Below are 27,592 nucleotides of genomic sequence, written 5' to 3' on the forward strand. Positions count from 1 at the left end.
GGGTCCGTGGGTGCTGCCTGGGGCCAGGCAGCCTCGTTTCCTAAAGACGGGGGTCTCGGGGTGTGGGGCAGGGAAGCGTCATTCCCCCAGGAGGGAGGGAGAGAAATCGGGGATCCCCGGAGAGCACGGGAGATTTAAAGCGTAGCTCGTGAAATAAATCGCAGCGCGCCAAATAAATCTCAGTGCCAGACATGGCGTTCGGGGGCGTGGCTTCACAGGCCCCGCCCTTCATCACCACCAATCACAGCAGCGGCGGCTTAGCCGCCACCTCTCTGATTGGTGGCTGCGGAGGTGGGGGCGGGGCGGTTCCACCCCGTCCTCCCGTGCCCCCGAGCCTACCGCAGCGCGCCATGCGGGCGGGGGCGGGGCCGCAAACCGCGCCCTCCGCCGGGACACGCCCCTTCCCCGGTGACCGGCGGCGGCGGCGGCGGCGGCGGCATGGCCGTGTGGACCCGGGCTTGTAAAACGGGGCTGCTGGAGCTGCTCCTGCGGGAGCGCTGGGTCCGCGTGTCGGCGGAACTGACCGGGGAAACGCTGAGCTTAACGGCGGAACCGGGAACCGGCGATCCGTCCGTGGTGAACGGCGTGGTGAACGGCAACGCGGAGGCGGCGGCACCCGGTGGCGTGAGGAGGGTGCGGGTGGTGAAAGCGGAGGCGGGAGGGCTCGGGATCAGCATTAAGGGAGGTCGGGAGAATCGGATGCCGGTGCTGATCTCAAGGATCTTCCCGGGATTGGCGGCGGAAAGGAGCGGAGCGCTCCGGTTAGGCGACGCCATCCTCGCTGTTAACGGCGTCGATCTCCGCGATGCCACCCACGATCAAGCTGTGCAGGCGCTGAAGAGAGCCGGGAGGGAGGTCATCCTTGAAGGTAACGCCTCAAACCCTTCCTCTCATCCCGAATCCCCGGTACGGGCCCCTGGTACTCTCCTGTCCCCCGCCCCGGTGCTCCCCCGCCGTTACCGGCTCCCACCACACCTCCCTGCCGCTGTCACCGGACTCCCGGCCCCCCTTTGGGTCCCTTTTCCGGGTGTGGGACGCCACTCCCCCACCCCAGTCCGGGCGCGTTTGTGTGTCCCCCCAAATCCCCGTAGCCACAAGGGGCCCCCAGGCACGGGGACAGGGACTGGGGTGTCCCCCCCGGCTCGGGCTGTTCCCTCTGTGTCAGGTTGGGGACCCCTGGGGACAAGAACAGGATTTCTCCACTGATTGTGTTCCTCCAGGACGGACTTGGGTCCCTCAGAGACACATCTGGGGTCCCGGCGACAGACTCAGGGTCCCCCAGGATAGACTTGTTGTTCCCTGGCTGTGGCGTCCCCCTGAACAGGTTGTCCCCTATCGTTGGTGACAATCCCCAGGCTGGCTGAGAGTTCCCAGGGTGGGCTGTGACCCGGGGCGTTGGTCAGGCTCTGCCCCTGTCCCTGCGGGCTCAGCCCCCCGCAGGCTCGGTGTCCCCCGGGCCCTGTGCCCAGCACAGCTGGCTCGGGGCTGGCCTGGCGGAGCCACCGGCTCCTGCCCGACCTGTTCCCGGCAGCCCGACAAGCTCGGGCAGGACCTGCCCATCCCGGTGGTGCGGCACGGGGCTCGTGCCACGGGGCACCGTCAGGCCACCAGCCCTCCGTGCCGCGGGTCAGGGTGGGCTATCAACCACACAGTGCTGTGGTGCCACACACACCGTCCTGCTGTCCTGGCACGTCCGTCTGTCCTCTGCTGCGTGAGGCTGCTCCATGGGCACGGTGCCCGTTGGGCACAGGGTACAGGGACGTGTGCTGCTGCTTTGCCACACACCCCTGGCACACTGCAGTGGCATGAGGGGACATGGCTGAGCTCCTTGGTGCGGGCACAGCTGGCTCGAGGTGCTTGGGCACTGCTGGGGTGGCAGAGGGGCCGAGGTGGAGCGGCGGGGTCAGGCTTGGTGCTGTGGTTGGGGACTGCTGTCGGACACAGCGAGGGTCCCCACGGGACCCCGCACCCGGCTCAGCACGTCCTTCCTCCTGCTGCCCGTCCTTCCTCCTGCTGCCCAGCCCTTTGATCCTGTCCCACAGGAGCTCCAGCCCCATGCTGTGTTTGTCCCTCGCTTCCGCCACGGGCACGGGTGCTGCGGCAGACACGTCTTCCCTTCCTTTCCCTTCCTTTCCCTTCCTTTCCCTTCCTTTCCCTTCCTTTCCCTTCCTTTCCCTTCCTTTCCCTTCCTTTCCCTTCCTTTCCCTTCCTTTCCCTTCCTTTCCCTTCCTTTCCCTTCTCACTGTGCTGGGCACGGCTGCTCTGGTGGCTCTGGTGGGACCATCCAGTGGTCAGCTGCTATCAGGAGACCCTGCAGAGGTGGGGGACACTGACCATGCCATCCCGCCCCATCCCTCCTCACAGCCCTGGAGCTGTGACCACCCTGGCAGGTGCCAGAGCTTCTCCCAGGCTCCGTGCCAGTGGTGGAGAGGAAACCATCAGCCCCACACAGCATCTCCGTGGGGCTGGTGTCACCCATCCTGGGGGCTGGGTTTGGCCTCAGGGCCCATGCCAAGCACCTCCCCGAGCACCCACGGGCCGTGTCTGCTGCCCTGGGGGAAGGGAGCCCTTCCGCCCCGCGGGGAGCTGTGGGTGCGGTGCGGGCCACAGGCACTGCCAGGGGCACGGCCGGGCACAAGCCTTGGGAAACCTGGTGGTGCTCCTTGCTGGGTGCAGGGGGCTCGGCCCCGGTGTGCAGCCGGCGGTGCCGTGCAGCCGGAGCTGCCGCCTTCCTGCGGCGGGACAGGCCAGGGGCGCAGGCGACAGCTGGGCTTCCTCTGCGGTGAGCGCGTGGGTGGGGCGGCAGCGCCTGTGCCGGGGTGATGGTGGCCCTGCCAGGGCAGCAGTGCAGCTGTGTGCTGGTCACCGGCTCAACAGAAGCAGAAGGGGTGGTTGCAGGTGTCCCCACCCCTGTGCCAGCCACGTGCCTGCTGGCACAAGTTGCTCCGTGTCCTGCCTGCACCATGGATGCATCCCACTGAAAACCGGGAGCCAGTTCTGCTGTCCCACCATGGGCAGGCGCAGTCCTGGGCATCCGCCATTCCTGGTCACCATGGGGCACCCACAGTCCTCTGGCAGTGCCTTGGCACAGAGCTCAGGCTCCAGTGCTGCTGCCTGCCCAGCTTGGCCTCTCACCCTCCTGACTCCATCGGGGTCATGCCTGCACCTCAGGGTCGCAGCGCTGTGAGCTGGAGCCCCCTCGTGCTGAGCTCCCTCCCAGTGCTGGAGGCAGCTGCCCACATCTGGCAAACATCTGCCGAGCGGCCCCGCCGCGGGAGCTGCCGGCCGTGCTGCTGCCCGCGGCGCTCCCCGCCCGGCCCGCCCGGAGCGGGATTAGGGGTGCGGGGCCGGCGGTAATCCCGGGATCAGCGCGCCGGCAGCTAATATTAACTCCTGTGCTGCCCACAGCAAGGGCAAGCACCTCGTGGCTTTGCAGAGCCGGTGGGAAGGCGGGGGGCCGGTGTGTCCTGCCCATTTCCATCCCTGCCATCCCTTCCTCGCTCCCCCTTCCCGCTCGCAGCCCCGCAGTGAAGGATTGGCAGCAGCACAGCCTGGGCCTCACCGCCAGTGTCGCTCCCCCTCCAGAGGGCCTGGCTGTGGCATCGTGCCGGCTCCAGGATCCTTTCACCACTGGCTTCCCAGTGCTGAGCAGCCCATTTGCTGTTTTGGTTTGGTTTTCCCTCTCCCTGCCCCATCTCTGTCCCCAACGCGTCCCTCCCTCGGCCTTGGCTGCCGTGTCCGGGCGGGGGTCCAGGGCTGCTGTCAGCGGGGCGGTGCTGGGCTGGGACACTCCGGGGGGAGCAGGAGCTGGAGCTGGAGCCTCCTTCCTTCCTTCCCGGCCTGGAGAGGCGCGTGGAGCCGGGATGTCTTGGCTGCACACCCTTCTCCTCGCCCTGCGGGGCTGCCGTCGGGGCGTGAGCGACAGTGCCGGCCCAGCATCGCCGGCAGGGCTGGAAACTTGGCGGGCACAGCTCTGGCTGGGCAGGATGGGACCAGGATGGGCTGCAGCCTGACCTCCCGCCCAGCACCATTGTCCTGTGGCGCCTTCCCCTTCCTACACCCGCGCCGGCAGCGTGGATGGATGAGCTGCTAGCCCCGTCCTTCACTCGGGACATCCCTGACCCGGACAGGGTGGGACCCTCCCAGAACCCTCCAAGCCTTGGTGTGGGAGGGTCACGTTGCCCTGGGGCACAGGGCTGTGGTGTGGGGCTGCAGGACGCTCCCCAGGCCTGACTGTGCCTCTGCTCCCCACAGTGAAGTTCATGCGGGAGGTGACCCCTTACATCAAGAAGCCTTCGCTGGTGTCGGACCTGCCATGGGAGGGGGCGGCCCCGCAGTCCCCCAGCCTGAGTGGCAGCGAGGACTCGGGGTCCCCCCAGCACCAGGGCCCCCGTGACCGCAAGGTGATCCCCCTCAAGATGTGCTTTGCTGCCCGGAACCTCAGCATGCCCGACCTGGAGAACAGGTGAGGGCAGGGGCTGCCGGTGGGTGCCATGTGGGAGATCCTACTCCCCAAAGACCCCCAGGACAGGACTGGGTCTGCCCACCAGTGCCAGTGTGAGGGACACCTCACCCCATGGACAGCCTGGGCACAGTGGGGGGCTGCCCCTTGCTGAGGCCATGACCCCCGGCTTTGCCCCCTGAGCTGTGGAAGGACACTGCAGAGGGTTTGGCCGGGGCCCGGGCTATGCCATGTTCCCTGCCAGACCCCCGGCAGCCCCTCTGCCTTAAAAAGAGGGCTAAAAGCCCTGGCAGGTGGAAATGCACAGCGGAGGCCCCAAAGCAGTGCAGCCAGTTTGCAGTGCTGGGCCCAGGCAGGGGCTGATGTCCCACCCTGGGCCGTGTCCCCGTCCCCTGCAGGCTGATCGAGCTGCACTCGCCGGACAGCCGGAACACGCTGGTGCTGCGCTGCCGGGACACGGCCACGGCCCACGCCTGGTTCAGCGCCCTGCACGCCAACATCACCGCGCTGCTGCCCCAGGTCCTGGCCGAGCTCAACGCCACGCTGGGCTCTGGCAGCCCCACGGCTGGCGGCCGGGAGGTGAAGCACATCGCCTGGCTGGCCGAGCAGGTATGCACTGATGGGGCGTGCCGGGGTGCTCCCAGGGACAGCAGTGCCAGGGATGTGCCAAGGATGCCACTGGGGCTGTGGATGCAGCCTGGGCTCTGGCTCTGCTGCTCTCCCATCCAGCTGTGTCCCGGTGATAGCAGCATTTCCTGTGCCCTCAGTCCCTTCTCCCACTGGGACTTTCCAGATGGAGCCCCTCATCACACCCTCCCTATTCCATGAATTCACTGCCTGAGAGCTGCAGCCAGCCTGGCAGTGTCGTGAGCCGGACCCCTGGGGGCTGCTCCCAGCTTGGTTTCCAGGATGGCAGTGCTGTGTATGCTGCCTGGCAATGAGGAACCACTGGCTTGGGGCCATCTGACCCTGGGCTCAGGGTTTGTGTGCCTGGGCTGTGGCGGGCCCCTGGCACCTCTCACGGTGCCCGGGTGCCCGGCAGGCACGCCTGGACGGCGGGCGGCAGCAGTGGCGGCCGGTGCTCATGGCAGTGACGGAGAAGGACCTGCTGCTCTACGATGGGATGCCCTGGACCAGGGACGCCTGGGCCTCGCCCTGCCACAGCTACCCGCTGGTGGCCACCAGGTGAGCTGGGCTGGGCCCCCTCGGGCCGTGGCTCTGCCTCAGCGCAGGGATGAAGCACCAGAACGGTGACGGGGTGACGCGGTGCCAGCACTGCCACCGTGCCCTGACCCCGGCCATCCCTTCCCCTGCAGGCTGGTGCACTCCGGCTCCGGGCGCCGCTCGCCCGCGCTGGGCTCGGAGCTGACGTTCGCCACGCGGACGGGCTCTCGCCAGGGCGTGGAGATGCACGTGTTCCGCGTGGAGACCCACCGGGACCTGTCGGCGTGGACGCGCGTCCTGGTGCAGGGCTGCCACGCCGCCGCCGAGCTGATCAAGGAGGTGACCGTGGGTGAGTGCCGCGGCGCCGGCCCCGCTGTCCCCGGGCCCCCTCCGGGGCTGACGGCGGCTGTGCCCGCAGGCTGCACGCTGGGCGGGCAGGAGGTGCAGCTCTCCATCCACTACGAGGGCGGGTTCACCATCTCCCGGGAGGAGCCGGGCCCCAGCGTGCTCTTCCGCTACCCCTACGAGCGGCTGAAGATGTCTGCGGATGACGGCATCAGGACCCTCTACCTGGATTTCGGGGGCCCTGAGGGGGAGCTGGTGAGAAGGGGGAAGCCGGGCTCACCCCCTGCTTTGGGAGGAAGACCCCCCCCCCCGCTTCCTCCTGCTTTTCCCCATCCCTGCAGCATCCCAGCTCTCCAGACTCACTGGGTTTGGTTGACTGGAGCCCCCGGCCCCGCAGTCCCCGGTGGGATATGGTGGGGCTCACACCACTCTCCATCTCCCCCCAGGCGCTGGACCTGCACTCATGCCCCAAGCCCATCGTCTTCGTCCTGCACACCTTCCTCTCAGCCAAAGTCACCCGCATGGGGCTGCTGGCATAGGTGCCCCAGCCCCTCGCCCTGTCACCAGCCAGCTGGGGGTCACAGAGGGCACCCCGACCTCTCCTGCCCCATCGGTGCCTTGCTGGGACAGGGATCCCTGCCCTGAGAGCCGCCGGGAATGCGGCAGGACGGCTGCGGGGGGCGAGCCCCTCCTGCCCCAGCCAGCGCTGCCGGCCCCCAGTGCCCGGGGGGCTCGGGTTACACACACCAGCTTTAATCCCCCCGGGGCTGAAGCCATCGCTGAATTCACCGCCTGTGCCTTGGAGCAGGGTCACCTCGGCCCCCCGCCTGGGGGCCCCTGGTGTCCCCAGCTCACCTCCAGGGGAGCCAATGTCCCCCTACCTTGGGGCTTCCCCCAAAGAGGTCACAATGTCCTCACATGGGACAGGGCTGGGCCTGTGGGACCCCCTATTGCTGCATGACAGGGTCCCCACGCCCTGCTCAGGGTGGGGGGACACATTTGTCTTACAGGGGGCACTCAGGGGTGCAGAGGGGGTGCTCTGGCCCAGGGTCCTGGTCCCTGGGACTTGGCCTCCCCCCCATGCCCCGTGCCCCCCAGCAGTGCCCCCCAGATCTCCCAAAGGTTGAACAAACGCCGTGTCTGTGCCCGGGGCCGGGGCACAGGGACCCTGCGGGGCTGTCCCTCCCCAGCCCGTGCCCCTGCCCCGGGGCAGGACACGTAGATTGATGCACTTTTCGCTTTTTGTACTTTCCCTCCCCTTGGGGGCAGCTCCCACACCCTGGGGGCTGGGGGGCCCAGGTAGGACCTCCAGGGCTCCCCCCTCCTGCCTGGACCCCCGCACCCCCCGGCCAAACTCCTGCACGGGTCTCTGCTTCTGGGGGCTGTGGGGTCCTGTGGGGTGCTGGCTCGGGTGCTGCCCCCCTCCTTCTATTTTTGTATTCTTTGTAAATCGCTATTTATATCAGATTGCCTTTTCCAGGGGCTCCGGGTCTCATTTTGAGTCTGGGGTGGGGATGGGGGGAGGAGTGAGGGTTTCTGGAAGGAACGGGGGGGATCTCTGGGGTGGGGCCTCTGGGGATTTCTGAGGGGGCTGGGGCAACTTTTACAGCAGGGGCAGGGGGGCCAGCTCAGCTGTGGGACAGGTGGGTACAGCAGCGGGCACAGGTGCCCGCAGGTGTTTGGGGGAGTGGGGGTGCACAGGGAAACACCGTACACGTGTGCTCAGTGTGTGTGCAAATACTGTGCACACGGAGGTGTGCACCGGGGCACACAGACACACGCACAAACACACGCACAAACACACGTGTACACTCATGAACACACACAAAACCCCCATAAACACTAATGGACAGGCACAAACACAGATAAACACATGTAAACACCCATGAATAGACACGCACACGCACACGCACACGGAAATTCGCGCGCACTCCGCGCCCCCGGGGCGGGGCTTGGAGAAACCACGCCCACAAAAAAGGGCATGCCTCACAATAGGCGTGCCCAAACGAGACCACGCCCATTTGAATACATAACTAGCTTTGGGCGAGGCCTCATCAAACCACGCCCCCGATGGGCGGGGCGCACCGGGCGCTGCTCGGCGAGGGTTGCGGTGGCGCCGGCAGGGGGCGCGCGGCCGGGCGCAGCCGCAGTCGCTGCTGCCGCCGCCGCCGCCGCCGTCCCGGGGCCGCCGGAGCGGCCGCACCGGGCGATGCGATGACAACGTCTACCCTGCAGGTACCGACCGTGGGCACCGGGACCGGGTTGGGGCTCCGGCCGCGCCGACCCCGTGCTCCCTTCCCGCGGGCCTCCGCTCGGCCCAGCGGACAGGCCTCACCGGGGCCCGGCGCCGTGCCGGCCGGGGAAAGGCCTCACCCGGCCCCGGTGCAGGGCCCCGCTGAGGTCGCCCCAGCCCTGCTGAGCCCCGGTGCCGGCGCGGTGGGGAGGGAGGTGGGCGCGGCGGAAGAGCCGCGGTGCGAGCGGGCCCGGCCCGGCCCCTGGCGGCGGGGAGGGACCCGCCGGGCCCCGGTGCTCACGGCGCTCCCCCCGCGCAGAAAGCCATCGACCTGGTCACCAAAGCCACCGAGGAGGACAGGGCCAAGAACTACGAGGAGGCGCTGCGGCTGTACCAGCACGCCGTGGAGTACTTCCTGCACGCCATCAAATGTGAGAGAGAGCGGCCGGGGGGCGCGGGGGGCTCCGCGCTCGGGGGGCTCCGGGTGACGCCTGCGGGTCCCTGCAGATGAAGCTCACAGCGACAAGGCCAAGGAAAGCATCCGAGCCAAGTGCATGCAGTACCTGGACCGGGCGGAGAAGCTGAAGGAGTACCTGCGGGGCAAGGACCGGCACGGCAAGAGGCCTGTCCGAGAAGCACAGAATGACAACAAGGGGTGCGTGTGGGGGGCGAGGGATCCCCTGTCTGGCCGCGGAGCTGGCAGGACCCCCCCTTGCCACACCAGTGCCAGTCCCGCTCCTGAGCCCTATCCCCTGTCCCCAGGAGTGACAGTGACAGTGAGGGCGAGAACCCTGAGAAGAAGAAGTTGCAGGAGCAGCTGATGGGTAAGAGAGGCTGTGATGGGCTCGACCCTCTGGAGTTAGGAGGGATTCACTGACAGCCCTGTCAGGGGTGGCTGTGGGGACGGGGACAGGCTGTGGGACTGGGGCCCAGGGGTGCGTTCCTGTGGACTGCTTGCCCCAAACAGCTGCTGTGCTGAGGGAAGGCGGGATTGAGGGTGTGGGTAGGGACTCTGGCTCTCACTGCTCTCTGTGCCCATCTCTGTTGGGCCATGTCAGCAGAGTCACACCCTCACAGGTGCCATCATGATGGAGAAGCCCAATGTGCGGTGGAGTGACGTGGCCGGGCTGGAGGGAGCCAAGGAAGCCCTGAAGGAGGCCGTGATCCTGCCCATCAAGTTCCCACACCTGTTCACAGGTGAGGCCGTGGTGGTGGGAAGGGGCTGTGCAGGAGGTGACCCCTCTGTGGGTGATCCCAGCACAGGGCTGGGCAGGCCTGAGCCTGGTCTCTGCCACAGGGAAGCGCACGCCCTGGCGCGGGATCCTGCTCTTTGGGCCGCCTGGCACCGGCAAGTCCTACCTGGCTAAGGCTGTGGCCACTGAGGCCAACAACTCTACCTTCTTCTCTGTGTCATCCTCTGACCTGACGTCGAAGTGGCTGGGGGAGAGTGAGAAGTAAGTTGGCAGCAGGGACATGGCCACAGCTTGGCTCCTGGCCAGCCAGGCTGGGGCAGGGGCCACCAGCATCAGGGAAACCCCAGTAACAGGGCTGTTAAAGAATTAGGAGCTGGTGCTTTCAGAGAGGGAGTCTGAGCAAAGCAGTCCCTGGGCCTCTTCCCTCACAGCCTCTGCCCCCTCATCTTTTCAGACCTCTCAGTCCAACAGCAACTTTAAGCTGGGGTCTTATAATACTTAACTGGATTCTCCTTGTCTTAATTAACTGCTGTCATGCTGCATCTTGGGGCAGCTTTGGGGTCCTCCAGAGTTGCAGCTCTTAGCTGAAAGTTTCCCATCTGTCCATGCTCGGAATTCATTTACAGCTCACTTACAGTGAGCTTTGAGGAGAGCCCACCCTGCCAAGCTGTGAGCAAGTCATAATTAAACTTGACTCTACATTATTAATTTCTGATACCCTATAATTAGACTTATTTTAATCCCCAGCAGGGTCCCAGGGGAGAGCACAGTCCCTTGAAGAGCTGCACAGCCCCTGGTCTGGTACTTCCCTTGCTGCTAGTGTGGGGTTCTCAGAATGGGAGGAACATGGGGCTGCCCTGGTGCTGCTGAGGAGGGTCTCTGAGCAGGGACCCCATCCCCTGCTTTGTTCCCAGGCTGGTGAAGAACCTGTTTGAGCTGGCGAGGCAGCACAAGCCCTCCATCATCTTCATCGATGAGGTGGACTCGCTGTGTGGCTCCCGCAATGAGAACGAGAGTGAGGCGGCCCGGCGTATCAAGACCGAGTTCCTGGTGCAGATGCAGGGTGGGTGGGGGCTCGAGCCAGGGATGGGTGGGAGCATGATGAGGCAGGCAGGACCTGGGGACTCAGAGAATCCCTGGAGATTGTTCTGAGCTGTCTGCCTGCAGGTGTGGGGAACAGCAGCGACGGGATCCTGGTGCTGGGTGCCACCAACATCCCCTGGGTGCTGGACTCAGCCATCAGGAGAAGGTGAGCCCCAGAGGCAGCGCCCTGTGGCAGCCCTCTGCAGGGCTGGAATTGGGGCTCACCCCTTGTGCCTCCAGGTTCGAAAAGAGGATCTACATCCCCTTGCCCGAGGAGGCAGCGCGGGCGCAGATGTTCCGGCTGCATCTGGGGAACACCCCGCACTCCCTGACGGACGCCAACATCCAGGAGCTGGCCCGCAAGACCGACGGCTACTCGGGGGCCGACATCAGCATCATCGTGAGGGACGCCCTGATGCAGCCTGTGCGCAAGGTGCAATCGGCCACACACTTCAAGAAGGTGAGTGAGGGTGGTCCTGGGGAGGGGTGGGCACTGTGGCTGTGGTCCCCCCACCCCTAGCTCTGTGCCACGTGCCGCTGGCTCTGTGCAGGTCCGTGGCCCCTCCCGCACCAACCCCGGCACTATCGTGGATGATCTCCTGACGCCGTGCTCGCCCGGGGACACTGGGGCCACCGAGATGACCTGGATGGAGGTGCCCAGTGACAAGCTGATGGAGCCTGTTGTCTGCATGGTAAGTGTCCCCTCCATGGCTTTGGCCTGGCCACTTCCTCACTTGTCCTCCAGGCCGAGGGCCAGGCAAGGCTGTGGCTCCTGGGGTGGACACAAACCCCCAGACAACCCTCTGGATGAGGGCTGGGTGACAGGAAAGGGCCTTGGGTCTGCCAGGCAGCTCCTATCTGTGGTCAGTGCTGCAGCCATGGGGCAGAGGTGCCCCCACTGCCATGGGGGTCCCTGTCCCGTGCCCTTGCCTGGTCTGAGCCACGTGCCCACCCACCTGTGTTGCAGTCAGACATGCTGCGCTCGCTGGCCACCACCCGCCCCACTGTCAATGCCGAGGATCTCCTCAAAGTGAAGAAATTCACGGAGGACTTTGGGCAGGAAGGTTGAGGGGAGCATGGGGGCTGTGGGGTTGGGGCAGCTGCAGGCCCTGCTGTGCCCCCCTCCCCGGTGCCAAACCGACTGGTGTTTGCTCACTCCTGCCCCACTGCACTGCGGGGACACGGCCCGGGGGTCACACTACGCGGGGTGGGTCTGAGCATGGCCTGGGCAGCTGGGGTCCTCCCTGGCTGCACTCCACTCTTCTTCCTGCTCTTTTTTTATTTTTTAACTTAATGCTGCTTTGGGTTCTGTCTCGTTTATATGAAAATAAAAACAATCTGAGTGCTTCAGCTGGTGCCCAGCCTCTCCCCAAGGCTCTGCCCACACCAGGGGGCTCAGCCCAGCCCCACCTCCTGTCCCCCAAAATGCAATGACCCAGAGCCAAGGCCTCTGCCTTTCCCAAGGGGGTGGGGGTTCCTCGCACTCCAGCCATCCCAGACAGGGATTTGTGCCTACAGGGGCCTACTTGGATGGAGCAGCCACAGGTGATGGCACCCACCTGCCCACACCCCGTGCCCTGCTGTGCAGTCCCTGGGCTCCCCCAGCCTTATTGCCCCCCAGCCCAATCCCGGTGCCCCCATGTGCTGTGCCCAGCTGCTGCCCACACTGTGACCATGAGCCCACACGACCCCCTTTGCCCCATCCCTTCAAAGCCCTGCCAGCAGGCTATTCCTAGACCCACAAGGAATTCCCAGGGCAGTGCGGGCAGGACCCCAGCTGCCTCACTGTGCCCACCCGTGGGCAGGAAGGGCCAGAGCCATGATGAGGCCACAGGTCTGTATTGGCTGCAATAAAGCTGAGTGGGAGCCCCAGAGCTGCGCTGGTTCTTCGCCCAGGCTCAGTCCAGCTGCTCCCTCCAGCCCACGTTGGTGAAGGTGCGGGGGTCCATGCGGTCGATGTAGAGGATCCCATCCAGGTGGTCCATCTCGTGCTGGATGATCCGGGCGGCCCAGCCCGACGCCTCCCAGCTCACAGGCATCCCCAGCTCGTCCACGCCTGTGCCCGCGGTAGCGGTGGGTTGGGGGGTGATTAGGGGAGAAAAGGGGACCCGTGTGAGAGTGGGAGGAGCTGTGAGAGAATAGGGTGACTGTGTGAGAGTGGGGGACCTGCGAGATTTGTGAGAGAACAGGGAACCAATCAGAGCATTAAGGGACCCGTGTGAGAGCAGGGGACCCGTGTAAGAGAAGGGGACCGTGCTGGGGGGGGGGGGGGGGAGCAGGTGCGGGGTCCCACCCGGGACAGGGCGGGTCAGTCCGTACCGGAGACATGGACGGCCCAGTGCCGCGGGACGTAGGCGGAGAAGCCTTGGATGCTGGCGCAGCCCTCGGGGCCGGTGACGAGGCGGGTGTCGAGGACGCGGATCGCGGGGTTGACGAGGACGCGGAGCGGAAAGGGCTCGATACGGTGCGCTTCACGCAGCGCCGGCGGGTATCGGGCGCAGCGGGCGGGCGGCAGCTCCGCGGCGAAGACCTTCAGCGGCACCCCGAGCTGCGGAGCGCTCAGCCCCAGGCACGGCCGATCCCGCAGCCCGGCCGCCAGCGCCGCCGCCAGCCGCCGCAGCTCGGGGCCGCCCAGCTGCTCCGGGGACACGGCGGCGGCGGCGCCCCGCAGCACCGGAGCTCCCACCTGCACCGGGGCGGCGAACGGCGGTACGGGCGGGCCCAACACCCGGCGCCGCAGCGCCCGCCAGTAGGAGCGTTCCCGCCGGTCCCAGCCCGCCGCGTCTCCGCAGGCGCGGGCAGGGAGCAGCTGGAGCCTCGGCAGGGCCCGTGCAGACAGAGCCCGTCCCGCCGCCGCCGCCGCCATGGCGCACCGCGTGCGCGCGCACCCCCGCCGCCGCAGCGCCCCCTGGCGGCCCCGGGCCGCTCCGGCGGGGACGCGGGCGGGCCGCAGCCCCGCTACCCCGTGGCCACCGGCGCGCCCGGCAGCGCAGCCTCCCCGGAGGGGCTCTCCGCGGGCTCGGTGGGCACCGCCGCGTGTTCTCCCTCCGGGTCCGGAGCGGTCTCCGGGGACGGCTCTTCCTCGCCCGGTGCTGGCGGAAGGAGGAAAGCCAGCGGCTCCCTGAGAGCCGCCACATCGATGCGGCCCAGGCGGTCGAAACGCTGCAGCTGCGTGGGGGGGACACCTTGGGGATGGGGAGAGAGGGGTCAGGGGATCTGCGGGCAACGAGACCCCACGGAGGGGGCAAGAGCAGGACAGGGCCCGCTCAGTGCAGGGGGAAGCCACGGGTGAACTCCCCCTGCAATGAAAACCAAACCCCAAGATCTCACCCAGTGCCTGTGCAATCTGTGTTGGAGGGAAAAGCACCTGGAGGCAGCGGTTCAGGTAGGGCAGCAGGTCCTCCAGGAAGGCTGTGCAAAACTGGGTAAAGAGCTCCTGCTCCCGCCCACTGAAAGCTGCCTCCTCAGCACGGTGGAAGGCCAAGATGGTTTTGGTCACCTGGGGAGAGAGAGAGGCAGATGGGTCACCTGATGACAGCCATGTGCCCAGGTGGGTAAGGAGGCCAATGGCACTTGGCTTGTAGCAGCAGCAGCGTGGCCACAGGCCCAGGGCAGCGCCCATCTTCCTGTGCTGGGCATTGGTGATGCCACACTTGGAATGCTGGGGTCAGTTCTGGGACACTCCAAGATACACATTTTGGAGCTGGAGTGTGTCCAGGGAAGGGAATGGAGCTGGAGAAGGAGCTGAAGCACATGGAGCAGCTGGGGAGGCTTACTGTGGAGAAAAGGAGGCTTGAGAGGGACCTTCTCACCCTCCACTACTTCCTAACAGGAGGGGCAGCCGGGGTGGGGCTGGGCTTTGCTCCCAAAGAACAAGGGATAGGACAGAAAGAAATAGCCTCAAGTTATGCCACAGGAAGTTTAAGCTGGATATCAGGAAAATTTCTTCAGGGAAAGAGCTGTCCAGCCCTGACACAGGGTAGTGGTGTAATCCCCATCCCTGGGATGATTTAACAGCTGTGTGGATGTGGCACTTGAGGACATGGGCTAGGGATGGCCTTGGCAGTGCAGGGGGAGTGCCTGAACTGGATGATCTCAGAGGCTTTCCCAACCCACTCAGAACAAACTCGGCCCATGATCTCCCAGGACAAGTCCCAGCTCCATCCCTGGACTCACCTCACCAAGGGCACTGTCCAGGCAGGCGGTGACGTCCTGTGCCAGGGCGATGGGGCAGCAGAGCCGCAGATCATTGAAGGCAACAAGGAGCCCGTTGAGGAAGCAGGCAAGGGGTGGGAAGTCCAGCAGCACCATGGGGGGCTGCAGCGTCCCAGGCTGGGCTGTGGGCACCGGCACTCCTGCACCGCCCCCCAGCACGGCTGGAGCCGAGATCAGCGTGTAGGAATTCATCTCCTCCCGGAATTTCTCCACCGCCTCCTCCACCGCCTTGCGGAAGGTGTCGGCGGCCACGCGCTGGAAGAGGGGGGCCAGCTGCCCGCGGAAATCCACGCCCACCCTGCTGAAGGACAGCCCGAAGTACATGCACTGCCCCAGCAGCGAGTCCAGCCGGCCCCCCACGCCGCGCTCCAGGTCGCGCCGCAGCGTCCGCAGGAACTCGGAGACCTTCTGTAGCACCCAGCTGTGGAAGATGGCCCCCTCGCCCGGCGCCGCCGCCTCGGCTGGCACCAGCGGCTCTTCGTCCGAGAAGATGGCGCGGTACTGGGTGACGATGTCGAACAGGTGCACGCGGCAGGCCTCGATGGTCTTGGTGATGTGCACGTAGGGGTCGTGCTCGGGGATGGAGGCCTGCGTGGAGCGCAGCCAGGCGTCCCGCGCCTGCAGGAACTTGACACGCAGCTCGGCCTCGGTGAGCACGTCCATGCGGCGCAGGAAGCCGATGACGCGCAGGCAGGCGGGCAGCGGGATGTTGGTGCGCAGCTGCTGGATCAGCTGGTTCAGCATCAGCTGGGCTGACTGGCGCACCTCCTCCACGATGCTCTGGGGAGCAGAGAGCCTTCAGTCAGGTACAGGCACGGGGCAGCGTGGGGGTCACCAGGATCACAGGGTGGGACAACACGGGTATTCAGTCATGGGGCAAAGACAGCACTGGGCTCACCTGGATAACGGGGATGTTGCTGTGCTTCCTCTCCAGCCTGCGCACGTAGGCCGTGAGCTCCAGCGCCTCCTCGTAGTAGCCGTTCCGGACACAGGTGTCCATGAGCTGCGGGATCTCCAGGATCTCCAGGATCTCCGTGTGCCGGTTCAGGGTCAGGCTGTTCATGCGCCGGCTGCAGGCAATGGCTTCGGCATCGCGCATGAAGGTCCTGCGGGCCGGGATGGCATCAGCAGACAGCCCTCCCTGCACCGGGTGGGTCCGCGCACCTTCCCACCCGTACCGGCCGCTCCCAGCCGGCCCGACCCTCAGTGGGCTCCCCACCTCTCGCTCCCCAGCCTAGCCCAGCCAATCCCCGGCCCTTCTTGCCCCGTTCTCCCCCGCGCCTTGCCCGCCGCTCCCCGTGCCCGGTGCCCGTCCCGCACCGGCAGGCGTCCTGCAGCGCGGGCAGCCGCTCCAGCAGGCTGCCGAGGCGGCTCTCGATGCCGCCGAAGCCGCGGCCGGCGCGGCCGGTGCACTCGGCGGAGCGGATGAAGGCTCGGTAGTGCTCGAAGGCGAGGCGGCGCGTCTCGGCCCCGACCCGCGCCCGCTCCGCCGCCAACCGCGCCGGCTCCCGGCCCAGCTCCGCCAGCCCCAGCGCCGCCAGCTCCGACACATAAGCGGCGAGCTCGGGGCCGCCGGGCGCCGCCGGGCCGCGCAGCCAGGCCAGCAGCCGCGCCTCCTCCGCAGCCGCCGCCATCGCCGCGCCCGCCGCGTCACCTCCGGGCCCACCGGTTCCGGGTCCGTCACTTCCGCTACCTCCGGTTCCAGTCCGGTCACTTCCTGTCCCGGCGGCCCCGCGTGCACGGCGCGGCGCGGGAGATGCGGCCGCTCACGGAGGCGGAGACGCGGGCGGTGTTCGAGAAGCTCGGGAAATAGTGAGGGGCCGGGACTGGGGGGATCGGGCCCGGCGACAGGGCGGGGACCGGGAGGGATGGGCACCGGGAATCGGGCGGGACCAGGCATAGAGAAGGGACGGGCACGGGGAGGGCCGGGCCGGCTGGATCCCGGGAACGGGGAGACCAAGGGGACCGAGGGGGCGGTGGCACCGGGGACCGGGAGCGCCGGGCCCCGGCGGTCCCGCGGCAGGAGGGGCCGGGCCGGGCCGGGCTCACGGGTCTGACCCTGCAGCATCGGGGAGAATATCCAGCTGCTGGTGGACCGGCCCGATGGCACCTACTGCTTCCGCCTGCACCGGGACCGCGTGTACTACCTGAGGTGAGCGCCGGGCGGTGCGGGAGCGGGCCGGCCCGGTGCGGCCCGGCCGAGCTCAGCACTACCCGCTCCCGCAGTGAGAAGCTGCTGAAGCTGGCGGCCAGCGTGCCCCGGGAGAGCCTGGTGGCCCCGGGCACCTGCTTCGGAAAGTTCACCAAGTCCCAGAAGTTCCGGCTCAGCGTCACGGCCCTGGACTTCCTCGCACCCTACGCCAAGGTGGGTCCCGGCCCCGAGCGGCCCTCACAGCCCCGAGCGGCCCTCGCAGCCCGAGCGGCCCCTACAGCCCCGAGCGGCCCCCGGCAGCCCCACAGCCCCTGACAGCTCTCTCTCCCGCAGTACAAGGTGTGGGTGAAGCCGGGCTCCGAGCAGTCCTTCCTCTACGGGAACCACGTGCTGAAGTCAGGGCTGGGCCGCATCACGGAGAGCACGGCGCAGTACCAGGGTGTGGTGGTGTACTCCATGGCTGACGTCCCGCTGGTGAGCGCTGGGCCCTGCCAGGGCTGGGGGGTACAGGATGGGTGACCTTCCCTCACCTCCCCTTCACTCCCAGGGCTTCGGGGTAGCTGCCAAGTCCACGCAAGAGTGCCGCAAGGTCGACCCCCTGGCCATCGTGGTGTTCCACCAAGCTGATGTTGGGGAGTACGTGCGGAATGAGGACACGCTGACATGAGGGACCCTCGGGGACCCCCAGGGACTCTCATGCTCTGTGAGTGTTCTGGGCTGGCACGGACTTTGTCCTGCACTCAGGGTGTGGGAAGCCCACCCAGAGTGGGAGGGAAGCGTGGGGAGCTGCCAGCACAGAGCCCTCAGGGGGCTGCTGCCAGCGCGGGAGGACAGGCCCTGGCCCCAGCCCTGTCACATAAAGCCTGATCCTTTTTTCAGTGCCTGTTGTCTGGTGTGGAGGTCGAGGGGGAATCAGTCCTCGCTCCTCCCACAGGGAATGTGACACACTGGGGTGTGTTTGGGGGGACTGATGAGGTTGGGGGGAGCTTCAGAGTGAGGATGAGCTTCAGGAGAGGGAGGGACCAGCAGCTTTTAATCCCACAGAGGCTGGATGGCTTTAGCAGGCAGCAGTCGCTCCCCAGACTCTGCCAGGGGCTCCTTTATTGGGAGTCCGGTAGAAGAGGCCCATTAAGATACTAACAAGGGGTAGGAGTGTGACAAACCCACACAGCATACAGAACACAGGTGACAGTGTGGCCTTTGACTTTTCTCGGGCAGATGCCAGGGCTAGACCTGAGGGAGGAGCAGGGGGAACTTTCCAGCCTCCTGGAAGCAGAATCCAGCCTCTGCTCCTACTCTGTAGTAGGCCAGAGTGACAGCCAGGTGAGCTGGCTCTGCAGGGGGTCCCTGCCCTGTTCTAGCACCTCTGGCTGCCCGAGGTTTGTGCATGAAAGAGGCGCTTGAGGAAGCAGAGCTGCAGCACCCCGGAGAGGACAATGACACAGCTCTGGGCCATCGACCACCAGTTGACGTAGTTGTAGTTGGACTCCAGGAGGAAGGAGTCAGCCCCTTTCCTCATCCGGGCAAAGTTGTAGAAGCGCCACATGTGAAAGGTGTGGATCTGCAGCTTCCGGATGCTCACCTGCAGGAGAGGCAGAGCTGTGCTCAGAGCTGCACCTGGGGCTCTGTGCTGCATTCAGTGCTGCACTCAGCCTGAGCAAAGGCCCTGTTCAGTGTGTTCAGTGTCCTGGACAGGACGTGCCCATTCCTGCTCTGCTGGAGCACCCTGTGGCCTCCCTGACCCTCACCCCAATTGCCTCCAGGGTGTCATTCAGCTCCTTCTTCTCTGCTGTCTGCTTGTGCTCCATGTTGAAGTCGTCGTAGTACACACCAAAGTTGAGATACACCTGCATTAAGCCGAAGTGGTTTTGCCGGTTGTCCAGGCAGAGCTGGTAGAAACCTGCAGAGGGAAAGGAGTTGTTGGTCCCTGGGTGGAAGGGAGACAGGCAGACACATCCCGAGTGCTCAGCCCTCATCCTGCCCCTGCAGGAGCAATCTGTGCTCTGGGAAGCCCTGGCTGCGGGGGCTGGGGCTCACCTGTGTCCTTGGTGAGGAAGTTGATCTGTCCTCGCACGTCCTGGGACTCTCCGAGCTGGAAGCCATTGGGGTCACTCGCTGTGACCAGGATGCTCCTGCTGTTGCCAATCCCCGTTGCCCGCTGGACCTGAAGGCAGGGAACACCCAAGGGGCGTTTGTGGGTCACTGTTGTTTGGGGATGGAGCTGTGCCATGCCCTGAGGATGTGTCCCTGTGGGGCTGCACAGAGCTGGGGAAAAGCTGCCAGCGCCAGGCACAGCTATGCCCTGGCTCTCTTTCAGCCAGCCCAGTGTAAACAGGAGATGAAAGGGCTGGAGTTTTCCTGTGGGAAGGGAACAGCTCAGGGACACACTGTGCCAGGACCTTTGGCTGTGCCACAGCCTCTGGCCAGGCAGTGAAGGGCAGAACTTCCAACAGTGCTGGAGCTCCCAGCACCACTTCTTGGGCTTAAACCAGGTAGTTTAAAAAAATGCATGGGGTTGATGATGGATAGGGATAAGATTGGTTATAGTAGGGAGATAATCTTCCCTGTGAGAGTGGGGAGGCTCTGGCACAGGGTGCCCAGAGCAGCTGTGGCTGCCCCATCCCTGCAATTGTCAACCCTCAGCTTGGACAGGGCTTGGAGCAATCTGGGATAGTGGAAGGTATCCCTGCCCATGGCAGGGGATGGAAGGAAATGAGCTTTAGGATCCCTCCAAACCAAACAATTCCACAATACTGCCTTAAGAAAGGCACAGTCCCTGAGATGCCATGTGCCACGGGACCAGCAGGGGTGGATCCAGCCCAGCCTTTCCCTGGCTGTGGCAGCGATGTCCCAGGACACGTCCCCTGCACTCACCTCGTAGCTGAAGAAGAAGTTGCCTCCCTGGTGTGAGAACTGCCAGAAGCACTCTACAGTGCTGGCAGGGATCATGATGGCGAAGTCGTAGCGGTCGGCGCCGCGGAACAGCGGCTCCTGGCTGGAGCCGCTCAGGGGCTCGGTCCTGGGGCAGCCAGCGGGGCCCAGCAGAGCCAGGAGCAGCAGCAGCAGCATCCTCCTGCTCCCCTGGGCTGCAGCACTGGCTCCCCACGCCAGGCAGGGCAGTGTGAGGCACAGGGTAATCATTAACCACAGCACAGCAGCCGTGGCTCAAGGTGATCCTGTGCCAGCTGCAGCTCGGACACCTGCGCTGCCAGGGCAAGAGCCTGCCCTGGAGAAGGCAGGAACAGGACACAGCTCCTGCCAGTGGGGCACCACCAACTGGCCCACATCTCTGACCTGGTGCTCCTTCTCTCCAGGGAAGGGATTTACAGGAGGGGAGGAAAATGCATGGCCACAGCCAGGGGACAAGGGACACTCAGTGCAGCACCTGCAGCTGAAGGACAGAAGGGGAAGCAGCTGTTCCTAGACAAGACTTCTCCCAGCCCTGGCTTTGCTGAACAGCAGCCAAGAGAAACTTAGAACTAAATTTAGAAAGTCCCTGTATCACCCCTAAGCTAACCCAGGAACTCCTCCTCTTTCCCAGGTACACCAGCATGTCACACCTCCAAGGCAGTGCTGCTCCCCACCCAGCACTCCCACAGGGGAAGGGAGAGCCCCACATTCTGTGCCCCTCTGCTGCATTTCCACACACGAGGCAGAAATTCACACTTTCACAACTCTTGCTATTAAACAAGAAAGGAGCTTTATTTTACAAATGACTGTTCCAGCTTTGGCACTTGAAGGCAGGAACATGTGGCGTCCTTGGAGCTCACACACAGCAAGGGTATTACCAGGAAAAGTCCAAATAAAACATGACCAAAGTCAGACAAAACTAAAAATTTTAGCATGGAAGCAACAAACAGTTCCAAGTACTGAAACACAAAGTAATTTTATCTTTTTAAAGCCTCAGAGCTGGAAGGGAGGAATTTCTCCTCACATTAGTCCCCATTAATGGAGGGAAAAGAAAATAAAAAACCAAGTAGATCCTCTTCCCTGGATCTCTCCCACAGAAGTGCTGGGTCTCAGTGCTGCCTGTTCCACAAGGAAGTGATGGCAAACAGATGAAACAAGTGATTCAGTGAACAGACAACAAACACAAAAAATAGTCACCTAAGAGATCATCCTCTGCTCACACCTGAGCAGAGCAGACAGCTGGGATTCATTCCAGAGGCTGCAGTGGTCAGGTGGACAAGGAAGTCTCAATCTAGATTCATGCTGAGAGGCTGCACAGCCCCTGCCATGTGCAGCACACTGATCTCTGCAGACCCAGCTGGAGCACAAGGCTCCTGGGTTCCTCTCTGTCATGGTTCTGGTGGCACCAGGGCTTCCCGCACTGGCACACACTGCACTCTGGTCCACCTTCCAAAAAACAAACTGAGGTCCAAAAAACCAAAAAGAAAGTCCCGTGGCTCCCAGCTTCAGAGCATTCCCAGTTTCTTCATGGTCCGCCAGCGATCCTTGATCATCACAGACGTGCGGTTCCTGAAGGGGAACTTCAGGCAGATGGTTTTCCACCTCCCTTCTCCGTACTTCTTCACCCCTTCCTTGATCCACTCGCTCTCCTCCATGGTCCATTTCTACAAAGAGCAAAGAAGCAGCTGAGTGGTAGAGAGCCTGCTGCCAGTTCCTTCCCTCATCACCCATGCCAGGAGCAGCAGGGAAGGCAGACAGGTCCTGGCAGCTGCACACAACACCCCAGCACTGCAGATGTGGTGCAGCAGCTGCCTCCCCATGGGCCAGGAGGTGAGGTCCTGGTGGGACCTGTTCCTGGGTAACAGCTGTGTGTCCTCAGCTGAACAACAGCCTCTCCAGCATGAGGGGCATTTGGCAAACCTTGCTTTAAACCAAAGGGACCTGAGGCACATTGCCAGTACCCTGCAGGCAGGACAGGACAGCTCCAGCCTCTTATCATGGAGACTGTAGGGACACTGCCCCACTGCAGGGCCTGCTGGAAGCACCTAAGGCTCCACATACCTGTTTCTTGGAGCTGGAGTGGTTGGAGACTTTGTTTTTCTCAAGTGATGCTGGAAAACAAGGGAGAGAATTACATTTCCCATAATTTGGGAGGTACAGACCTCCCAGAGAGGCTGCCTTGGGCTTAACTACTGAGCTGTGCAGTCAGAGCATCCTGTGACAGCAAGACACCCCAATTTCTTTATCCCTGCCTTCCCACTGGATTTCTGGTTTCAAAATTCAGTCAACCAGGCAGCAACAAGACCCCTGTGAGTGACCCCCTGCCAAGATTAGCACAGGTAATCCCTGTCAGGGGGATTCTCATACCTGCATTTGCAAAGAGCTCATCCTCATCACTCCAGCTGTCCTTCTCCTCTGTGCCACAGGAGCTGTTCCACCTTCCTTGGAAGGACCTGAAATCAGGTGAGGGTTTACTTTGGCTACTGGCTCAGGAGAAGGTGTTTTGGGGAGCAGGTGCTGGGCCACCAAGCAAGCAGAGCCAGCTTCTGGACACTGTATTTCTTAAGAGGTGGGAAGCAAGAGAAGGATGCTCCTACAGACTCTGGCCAGTGATGCTGAAGCTGGGAGAAATGTGAAATAACATGTGTTCCTTGCACTGGAATCACCTGCCAGGACCAGCTGCAGCACCTCACTGGCAGCAGGACCTGATGATTTTCTCCTTTTCATTAACCCATAATTAATTTTAAAGCCAAATATATGGGCAAGAGAGGATTTGCTGAGCCCAGTTCCACACAGGCTGGAACACAGGGCAAGGGTTTGGTGCTCAGGCTACCAACACCAGCAAGACAAGTCTGGGGGCAGAGCAGAAAAACCACACGAGAGGGGTTTCATACTTCTCACTCTGAGCAGACAAGGGCTCATCAGGCAGTTTTGGAGCAGGTTTGGAGGCAGAAGAGACCACGTGCTCCTGGGAAGAGTCGGGGCACTCGCTCGACTTGCTGGACGCGCCGTCCAACTCCACGATCAGATTGCTTATGCTGAACAAGTTTTTGATGTTATGGGGTATTTCAGGAGGCTCTGAGGTCTCAGAAGCTTGATTCTCCACTTCTCTGCATCTCTTGGTTCTGTGGGATACAGAAGGAGACAGTTGCTTGGGGGAAGGCAAGTCTGTTTGGTCCAGTTTGGTGAAAAGGGCGTCCGAGTCCCTGGAGTCCGACAGGATCTTGAAAGCTTCTCTCAGAACAGAAATCCCACACGAGGTTACAGCTCCAGGGGGCTGCCTATAAAATAAACACAACCAGGAGGGTTGTAGGGAAGCCACAGGGAGGTCTGCTGCCCCAAAATGCAGCCTTGCCCTCCACTGACATCCCCAACTCCTGGCCCTACAGTGCAAATCCATGGAAGAGGGCACTCCCAACCCTCCAGCACTCTGTCCCACACAGCACAGTGCCCCAAGTGTGGAGAGCACACCTTCCTGCTCCACTGCCTCCTGCCATTCCCAGTGCTGCTCCACGAGAGCAGCCACTGCCCCCTCCCTGGTCACTGCAGCACTTCGTGCCAGCAACTGAACCAAACCACCTCAACACCCTTCCCAGGATCCACCTCTGGGCTGGCCTGGGCAGGCATTTGGGGAATTAGGAGCTGCCTGGACACAGGGGATTACCCCTACAAAGAGAACTTGAGGCCAACTGCACCCACAATCTAGAGCCAGACTCCTGTGCCCACCTTGGTGATTCCCTGGTGGACACCCTGGGGGGTTCTGGGGCTGCTGCTGGTTCTTTAGCTACTTCCATGGGCTCTGGAGTGCCCTTCGGGATATGATATGCTGCTGTTAAATGTTCAGGTGTTGCTGCTGGGTCAGTGACTACTTCCATAGGTTCCACAGCTGCTGCAGAGCCACCAGCTTCTTCCACCATCTCTGGAGCTGCTGTGGGACCAGCTGCCCTTTCTGCAGGGCTGGCAGCTCCCTCCAGGTATTCTGTTACACCTGCAGGCTCTGGAGCTCTGGCTGGGCCCTCTACCCTTGCAGAGGCCTCTGGAGAGTTGGTTGGGCCCTCTGCCCTTGCTGAGGCCTCTGGAGCTGCTGCCTGGTCCTTCAGCCCATCTGCAAACTCAGCAGTCCCCAGCGAGGATTTTGCTTTGCTGGCGTGCTCCGAGTCCAAAGTCTTTTTCAATAACTGAAAACAGAAAAAGCACAGCACATTACAGACATGATCCTTGTGCTCCCATTCCATTTTATCCCCTCCCCAAGGCGTTCCATGGATGGAACAGCTTGTCTGACCATATGAACCCCTTAGGAAGGGGCTGGATTCAGAGAGCTGCAGGTTCCCCCTGCTCCTGGGGCGGGCACACACCGTCAGCAGCGCCGGCTCCGAGTCGTCCACGTAGCCCTTGAGGAACTCAAAGATGCTCTGCTGGAACTCCTCGTAGGAGAAGTTTTTGACCTTTGGATGAGAGGGATTCTTCTCCCGGATCACAGCCAGCCACTCATTCCTCTTCTTCTGGAGAAGGATGCAGAGGATCAGGTGAGAACCCTCTGGGCAGGGACAGGGGAATCAGCAACAGCCACAGAGAGGATGTGGGCAAGGACTGGGCCTTTCCTGCTGGGCATTCTCCAGGCACAACTAGGCAACACCAAGATGAGGCTGGGAAAAGGCCAGAGGAGCAGGACAGCAACCAAGGAGCAGCAGAACCACCTTATTTCAGGAATTCTCCTTGCCTGCAGTGCCCAAGCTCCCTACTGCCTGCAGGAACAGGAATGGGGACTCCTGCTGCTCCCAGAACCTGCTGGGAAGGTGAGCTGGAAGCTCATCAAGGGATAAATGGTGATGCCTGGAAGGCCTGTGAAAGTGTGTGAGGAAAGCTGAGTGACAGAGGGGGCTCCAAGGTGCCAACCCAAACATGCAGCTCTGAGGGAGGAGCACTCAGAAGGATTGTTTCCATTTTGGCCTCCCTCCAAAACCCCCAGAACACATCAGACTCCTCTGGACACACCAGCAGCTCCCACTTCATTCCAGCACAGACTCACTTGGTTCCTGGGCTCCTTCCCCATGTGCTTCTTGACAATATCAGAAGCTTTTTCAAACTCCTTGTTTCTGATACAAACAACAACAGCCTGCAGAGGAAAACAAGGACAGATTGAGGGCAGGGCACAGGAGCAGCTCGCTGCCAGCTTCTACTCACAACTCCCCCATCACTGCAGGTATGAGCTTGGAGACAATGAGGGAACCCCACATGTGAGGCTGCTCCCACCATCCCCCACACGAGGCAAAAGCTGCACCACATGTTTACTGAGAAAAAAAAAGATCTTACAGCTTCCTTCACCATTTTCTGCACAGCCTCCATCGTCCTGTCTGCAACAGAGAACTCCTCACGGATGAAGTCCAGGACCAGCATGGCCGACTCCAGGGGGGTCAGCTCTGACTCCTTGTCGAAGGTGCAATCTATAAGAATTGGCATCCACACGTTTGGGGGAGGGGGGTCACAGCCCTTCCCTGCAGAAAGCTGGTTATTCACCTGCACAGGGGGCAGCGACCCACCCCACAGGTGTGCCACAAACCCCACAAACAGCTGCCTGGGCTGAGGCACTGCCAAGCATCTGAACTACAATTCCTGCCCCCAGCAGCCACAGTAAACTCTGGAGGCAGCACTGGAGGCAGTCCCAGGTGCCCAGCCCTGAGCCAGGGCAGCATTTTGGAAGCCCCGAGACAAAGCAGAGTCACCAGGCCGGTGGGTTTGCCAGCCCTGGATGCTGCTCTCGGCTCCCAGGCAGACAGACAGGAGAAGCCCCCCCCCTCACCCGCGGGGACCCGCACAGCCCCAGCCCAGGGCCCGGCTCTGTGCAGGGACACAACTCCGGGAGCGGCGGGGACACGGACACAGGACGGGGGGAGCAGGAGCGGGCTGAAAGCAGCACCGGGGCTGCGCAGAGCCCGCAGGAGGGGCCGGGCGCCTACCGAGGTTCTCGCCCTCCTCGACCCGCGACAGCAGCTGCATGATGCGGAGCATCTGGGCCATGTCCGGCTCCCTGTCCAGCGGCCGCACGAGCAGCGCTGTGGGACAAACGGCTGGTCAGGGCTGCGGCCCGCTCCGGGCGCCGCGGCCCCTCCCGGCCCCGCCGCCCCCGGTCCGGCCCCGCGCACCCTGCATGATGTCGCGGAACTGGCGGAAATCTCGGTTGCGCCCGGAGCGGTAGGCCTCTATGGCCCGGTGGAAGTAGAACTGCAGGACCCAGCGGTTCACGGTCTTCTCAGGGAGCGCCGCCATCCCGGCCCGGTCGGGCTCGGGGTCGCGGTCGCCGTCGGGGTCCCGCTCCCGCCGCGCGTGCCGCCGCGTCGCCATCGCGCCAGGCCCCAGCGCGCCGGAAGTGACGACACCAACGCAGCTCCACGGCCCCTCGGCGCGCGGCCTTATCTAGCGGGCTCCTGGCCTACAGCTCCCGGCGTGCATTGCGCCAAACCCGCCAGTAAGCGTTGGTCGCCCTCTGGCGGCCGGGAGGGGAATGGCGGGCCCCGGCGGGAAGGGCAGCGGGGGCGGCGCAGGCGGGGGCACAGCCGGACCCTCCGGGCTCGGGGTCCGCCCGCTGCCCGTCCCACGGGATCCACAGCAGCGAAACGCCCACCTGTAAGTGCTGAGACCCCTGAGCGAGTGTGTCACCTGAGCAGGCACACCTAGGTGTGTTAAACTCGTGTCACCCGGAGCTGGCAGTGCCACCCTGGCAGTGCACACACAGGTTTTTGCCTTTTTTTGGTCTTCCGGACACCCCCCGCTCTCCTTTGCCCTGCGCTCCAGCCACCTGCCGGTCCCCCTCATCTGGAACAGCAAACCAGGTCCCCTGGGCAGGATGTTGGGGCACAGGTTGTCCCACAGTCACCCAGACCTGGGGTAATGAATTCGAAGTCCTGTCTTCCCAGCGAGCTCCCTAATTCCCAAGCAGAACTGATGCCTGGAGGCGAAGGCTCTGGGAGCTGATCCTCGGGAACACGGGGTGGTTCTCTGCCACTCCAGGGTGTCCTGCTTGGACACGCGTCTCCTCGTCCTAGGGGACATTCCTGACTCTGTCCGGGAGGCTCTCCCACCTGAGATGGAAAAGCACGTGAAAATTCCTCTGGCATGAGGTGATCTGGGATCCTCCCTTCCCTCTGCCCCAGGCCAGGAGAGGAGGAAACACACATGGGAAAAATCCGTGTGTCAGACGGAAAACAGAAAAACTGGGAGGGATTTTTATTGGCAAACAAAGGAAGATAAAAATAATCTGTGTGAGGCAGAAGGGTCACCTGGGACGGGGGGACTGCCCTGGGGAGCAGGGTGGGAGCGGGACACGCTTGGAATGCCGAGAAGGATGCGACGCCCACAGCTGCTTCCTGGGCTGAGGGAGCTGACCCAGGGCCACGCTCTGGGCCAAACCCTTTTCCACCTGAAATACTCATGGACAAAGTGGTTTTGCTCTTTCTCTGTCACAAGAGGCAGGAGGAGGTGCCAGGGTGGGACCCCGGGATTTCAGCCCTGTCCCCTCCATCCAGGCAGGGGCCGATCAGCCCCAGGGGCAGCTGAGACCAGTCCTGCCACAGCCCTTCAGAGGCTGCCTTTGCTCTCCTGGCCAGAAAATCCTGTGGGTTTCAGGGAGCTCAATGATCTACCCGGCTCCAAGCAGATGTGCCAGCCACTTCAGCAGATCCCCTTGGCCCTGCACAAGTTTTAGCATTTTGAGTAATTTCATTCATTTTTGCACAAAGGTCAGGAAGGAGAGTCCTGGAGTCGTCTCCCAAGGGAAGCAAAGCAAGACTCCTCTCTGAGACACCAGGACAAAGCCACTCGGGAGCCACCTGCCTTGG

The 27,592-nt window shown here is 63.4% G+C and overlaps 7 protein-coding genes across 13 annotated transcripts; 3 read left to right on the forward strand and 4 right to left on the reverse strand.

Annotated features, from left to right (window-relative positions):
- The first annotated feature begins 350 nt into the window (after positions 1–350).
- SNTB2 (syntrophin beta 2) lies at positions 351–7,453 on the forward strand. The gene is given in 8 exon segments (XM_050978802.1): positions 351–382; positions 384–868; positions 4,255–4,465; positions 4,861–5,071; positions 5,505–5,647; positions 5,779–5,975; positions 6,045–6,226; positions 6,418–7,453. Coding segments are annotated over 8 exon segments (1,554 nt in total). The 3' UTR covers positions 6,511–7,453.
- Positions 7,454–8,052: 599 nt separating this feature from the next.
- VPS4A (vacuolar protein sorting 4 homolog A) lies at positions 8,053–11,830 on the forward strand. The gene is made up of 11 exons (XM_050978803.1): positions 8,053–8,206; positions 8,524–8,635; positions 8,712–8,859; positions 8,967–9,028; positions 9,282–9,401; positions 9,502–9,658; positions 10,312–10,460; positions 10,565–10,646; positions 10,721–10,940; positions 11,032–11,172; positions 11,448–11,830. Exons 1-11 carry the CDS (start codon positions 8,186–8,188, stop codon positions 11,547–11,549), a joined length of 1,314 nt encoding a protein of 437 aa, XP_050834760.1. The 5' UTR covers positions 8,053–8,185; the 3' UTR covers positions 11,550–11,830.
- A 473-nt stretch (positions 11,831–12,303) lies between these two features.
- On the reverse strand, positions 12,304–16,360 carry COG8 (component of oligomeric golgi complex 8). 2 transcript variants are annotated; one of them, XM_050978801.1, is made up of 5 exons: positions 16,016–16,358; positions 15,594–15,801; positions 14,657–15,475; positions 13,811–13,979; positions 12,304–12,536 (listed from the first exon to the last, which is right to left on the reverse strand). In XM_050978801.1, the coding sequence occupies exons 1-5, from the start codon at positions 16,327–16,329 to the stop codon at positions 12,379–12,381; spliced, it is 1,668 nt and encodes a 555-aa protein (XP_050834758.1). In that variant the 5' UTR covers positions 16,330–16,358; the 3' UTR covers positions 12,304–12,378. The 2 variants fall into 2 exon arrangements, with proteins under 2 accessions (XP_050834758.1, XP_050834757.1); XM_050978800.1 differs by lacking the exon at positions 12,304–12,536 and adding an exon at positions 13,439–13,665 and having other exon boundaries at positions 16,016–16,360.
- On the reverse strand, positions 12,513–13,346 carry PDF (peptide deformylase, mitochondrial). The gene is made up of 2 exons (XM_050978804.1): positions 12,800–13,346; positions 12,513–12,646 (listed from the first exon to the last, which is right to left on the reverse strand). The coding sequence occupies exons 1-2, from the start codon at positions 13,344–13,346 to the stop codon at positions 12,570–12,572; spliced, it is 624 nt and encodes a 207-aa protein (XP_050834761.1). The 3' UTR covers positions 12,513–12,569.
- An 8-nt stretch (positions 16,361–16,368) lies between the features above and the next one.
- On the forward strand, positions 16,369–20,525 carry NIP7 (nucleolar pre-rRNA processing protein NIP7). Of its 2 annotated transcripts, XM_050978806.1 has the most exons (6): positions 16,376–16,507; positions 16,761–16,847; positions 16,922–17,060; positions 17,181–17,321; positions 17,395–17,550; positions 20,389–20,525. In XM_050978806.1, the coding sequence occupies exons 1-5, from the start codon at positions 16,452–16,454 to the stop codon at positions 17,512–17,514; spliced, it is 543 nt and encodes a 180-aa protein (XP_050834763.1). In that variant the 5' UTR covers positions 16,376–16,451; the 3' UTR covers positions 17,515–17,550; positions 20,389–20,525. The 2 variants fall into 2 exon arrangements, with proteins under 2 accessions (XP_050834762.1, XP_050834763.1); XM_050978805.1 differs by lacking the exon at positions 20,389–20,525 and having other exon boundaries at positions 16,369–16,507; positions 17,395–17,725.
- On the reverse strand, positions 17,853–20,378 carry TMED6 (transmembrane p24 trafficking protein 6). The gene is made up of 4 exons (XM_018914737.3): positions 19,722–20,378; positions 18,885–19,011; positions 18,596–18,747; positions 17,853–18,429 (listed from the first exon to the last, which is right to left on the reverse strand). Exons 1-4 carry the CDS (start codon positions 19,986–19,988, stop codon positions 18,205–18,207), a joined length of 771 nt encoding a protein of 256 aa, XP_018770282.2. The 5' UTR covers positions 19,989–20,378; the 3' UTR covers positions 17,853–18,204.
- Positions 20,525–26,129, reverse strand: TERF2 (telomeric repeat binding factor 2). Of its 5 annotated transcripts, none has more exons than XM_018914738.3 (10): positions 25,901–26,129; positions 25,715–25,810; positions 25,071–25,201; positions 24,787–24,873; positions 24,113–24,259; positions 23,484–23,935; positions 22,652–23,038; positions 22,125–22,210; positions 21,819–21,868; positions 20,525–21,421 (listed from the first exon to the last, which is right to left on the reverse strand). In XM_018914738.3, the coding sequence occupies exons 1-10, from the start codon at positions 26,097–26,099 to the stop codon at positions 21,263–21,265; spliced, it is 1,794 nt and encodes a 597-aa protein (XP_018770283.2). In that variant the 5' UTR covers positions 26,100–26,129; the 3' UTR covers positions 20,525–21,262. The 5 variants fall into 5 exon arrangements, with proteins under 5 accessions (XP_018770283.2, XP_030083520.2, XP_050834756.1 ...); XM_030227660.2 differs by having other exon boundaries at positions 24,113–24,256; positions 25,071–25,252; XM_050978799.1 differs by having other exon boundaries at positions 22,652–22,882; positions 25,071–25,252.
- Between the last annotated feature and the right edge of the window lie 1,463 nt (positions 26,130–27,592).

The sequence above is a fragment of the Serinus canaria genome, chromosome 11 (assembly GCF_022539315.1).
Source record: "Serinus canaria isolate serCan28SL12 chromosome 11, serCan2020, whole genome shotgun sequence".
Classification (NCBI taxonomy): Eukaryota; Metazoa; Chordata; class Aves; order Passeriformes; family Fringillidae; genus Serinus; species Serinus canaria.

Excerpts from the sequence above, each read along its gene's own strand:
- TMED6 (XM_018914737.3), bottom strand. The coding sequence starts at position 19,988 with ATGATTACCCTGTGCCTCACACTGCCCTGCCTGGCGTGGGGAGCCAGT. Across the intron at positions 19,012-19,721 it reads ACTTCTTCTTCAGCTACGAG|GTCCAGCGGGCAACGGGGAT; the intron begins GTGAGTGCAGGG and ends CCCTGCCTTCAG. Across the intron at positions 18,748-18,884 it reads CTTCCTCACCAAGGACACAG|GTTTCTACCAGCTCTGCCTG; the intron begins GTGAGCCCCAGC and ends TTCCCTCTGCAG.
- NIP7 (XM_050978805.1), top strand. The coding sequence starts at position 16,452 with ATGCGGCCGCTCACGGAGGCGGAGACGCGGGCGGTGTTCGAGAAGCTC. Across the intron at positions 16,508-16,760 it reads TTCGAGAAGCTCGGGAAATA|CATCGGGGAGAATATCCAGC; the intron begins GTGAGGGGCCGG and ends CTGACCCTGCAG. Across the intron at positions 17,322-17,394 it reads CCATGGCTGACGTCCCGCTG|GGCTTCGGGGTAGCTGCCAA; the intron begins GTGAGCGCTGGG and ends CTTCACTCCCAG.
- TERF2 (XM_050978797.1), bottom strand. The coding sequence starts at position 26,099 with ATGGCGACGCGGCGGCACGCGCGGCGGGAGCGGGACCCCGACGGCGAC. Across the intron at positions 25,811-25,900 it reads GTTCCGCGACATCATGCAGG|CGCTGCTCGTGCGGCCGCTG; the intron begins GTGCGCGGGGCC and ends TTTGTCCCACAG. Across the intron at positions 22,211-22,651 it reads TTGTCTGCTCAGAGTGAGAA|GTCCTTCCAAGGAAGGTGGA; the intron begins GTATGAAACCCC and ends ACCTGATTTCAG.
- PDF (XM_050978804.1), bottom strand. The coding sequence starts at position 13,346 with ATGGCGGCGGCGGCGGCGGGACGGGCTCTGTCTGCACGGGCCCTGCCG. Across the intron at positions 12,647-12,799 it reads CTGGGCCGTCCATGTCTCCG|GTCCCCCACTCTCACACAGT; the intron begins GTACGGACTGAC and ends CAAATCTCGCAG.
- COG8 (XM_050978800.1), bottom strand. The coding sequence starts at position 16,329 with ATGGCGGCGGCTGCGGAGGAGGCGCGGCTGCTGGCCTGGCTGCGCGGC. Across the intron at positions 15,476-15,593 it reads GCAACATCCCCGTTATCCAG|AGCATCGTGGAGGAGGTGCG; the intron begins GTGAGCCCAGTG and ends TCTGCTCCCCAG. Across the intron at positions 13,666-13,810 it reads ACAGATTGCACAGGCACTGG|GTGTCCCCCCCACGCAGCTG; the intron begins GTGAGATCTTGG and ends CCCATCCCCAAG.
- VPS4A (XM_050978803.1), top strand. The coding sequence starts at position 8,186 with ATGACAACGTCTACCCTGCAG. Across the intron at positions 9,029-9,281 it reads GTTGCAGGAGCAGCTGATGG|GTGCCATCATGATGGAGAAG; the intron begins GTAAGAGAGGCT and ends ACACCCTCACAG. Across the intron at positions 10,941-11,031 it reads CGGCCACACACTTCAAGAAG|GTCCGTGGCCCCTCCCGCAC; the intron begins GTGAGTGAGGGT and ends GGCTCTGTGCAG.